The sequence below is a fragment of the Haliaeetus leucocephalus genome, unplaced genomic scaffold, assembly GCF_000737465.1.
Source record: "Haliaeetus leucocephalus isolate CR32 unplaced genomic scaffold, Haliaeetus_leucocephalus-4.0 Scaffold13, whole genome shotgun sequence".
Classification (NCBI taxonomy): domain Eukaryota; kingdom Metazoa; phylum Chordata; class Aves; order Accipitriformes; family Accipitridae; genus Haliaeetus; species Haliaeetus leucocephalus.
Genome location: NW_010972449.1, coordinates 3,920,378 through 3,920,692, shown reverse-complemented (window position 1 = coordinate 3,920,692; position 315 = coordinate 3,920,378). Strand labels below are relative to the sequence as shown.

General features: G+C 79.7%; 1 protein-coding gene across 1 annotated transcript in view; it reads right to left on the bottom strand.

Moving 5' to 3' along the window:
* Positions 1-315, bottom strand: part of CHCHD10 (coiled-coil-helix-coiled-coil-helix domain containing 10) — a 21,281-nt gene that overhangs the window by 1,048 nt on the left and 19,918 nt on the right. Inside the window, exon 2 of the mRNA XM_010575893.1 lies at positions 84-267. Within this exon, the coding sequence (XP_010574195.1) occupies positions 84-267 (184 nt within the window). The remainder of the gene's footprint in view (positions 1-83; positions 268-315) is intronic.

Below are 315 nucleotides of genomic sequence, written 5' to 3'. Positions count from 1 at the left end.
GCTCCCGCCGCCCCTCCTCACCCCCGGCCCCGCAGCCCACCGGCCCGCCCCGGGCAAGGACGCCCGCCCGGCTCCGCTCTCACCTGGGCGGGAGCCGCCGCCTTGGCCGGTTCGGAGGAGCCGCCGCTGAAGGCGCCGGTGAGGGCGCTCCCCACGACGTGTCCCACGGCCGAACCCACGGCCACGCCGGCCGCCGTGCTCGCCATCTGCGCCATCAGACCGGGCTGCGCCGGCTGCGCCGCCGGCACCGGGGCCGCTGGGGCCGGGCTGCGAAGAGGAGCGAGTCAGAAAGGGGCGGCGGGTGGGCAGAGACCC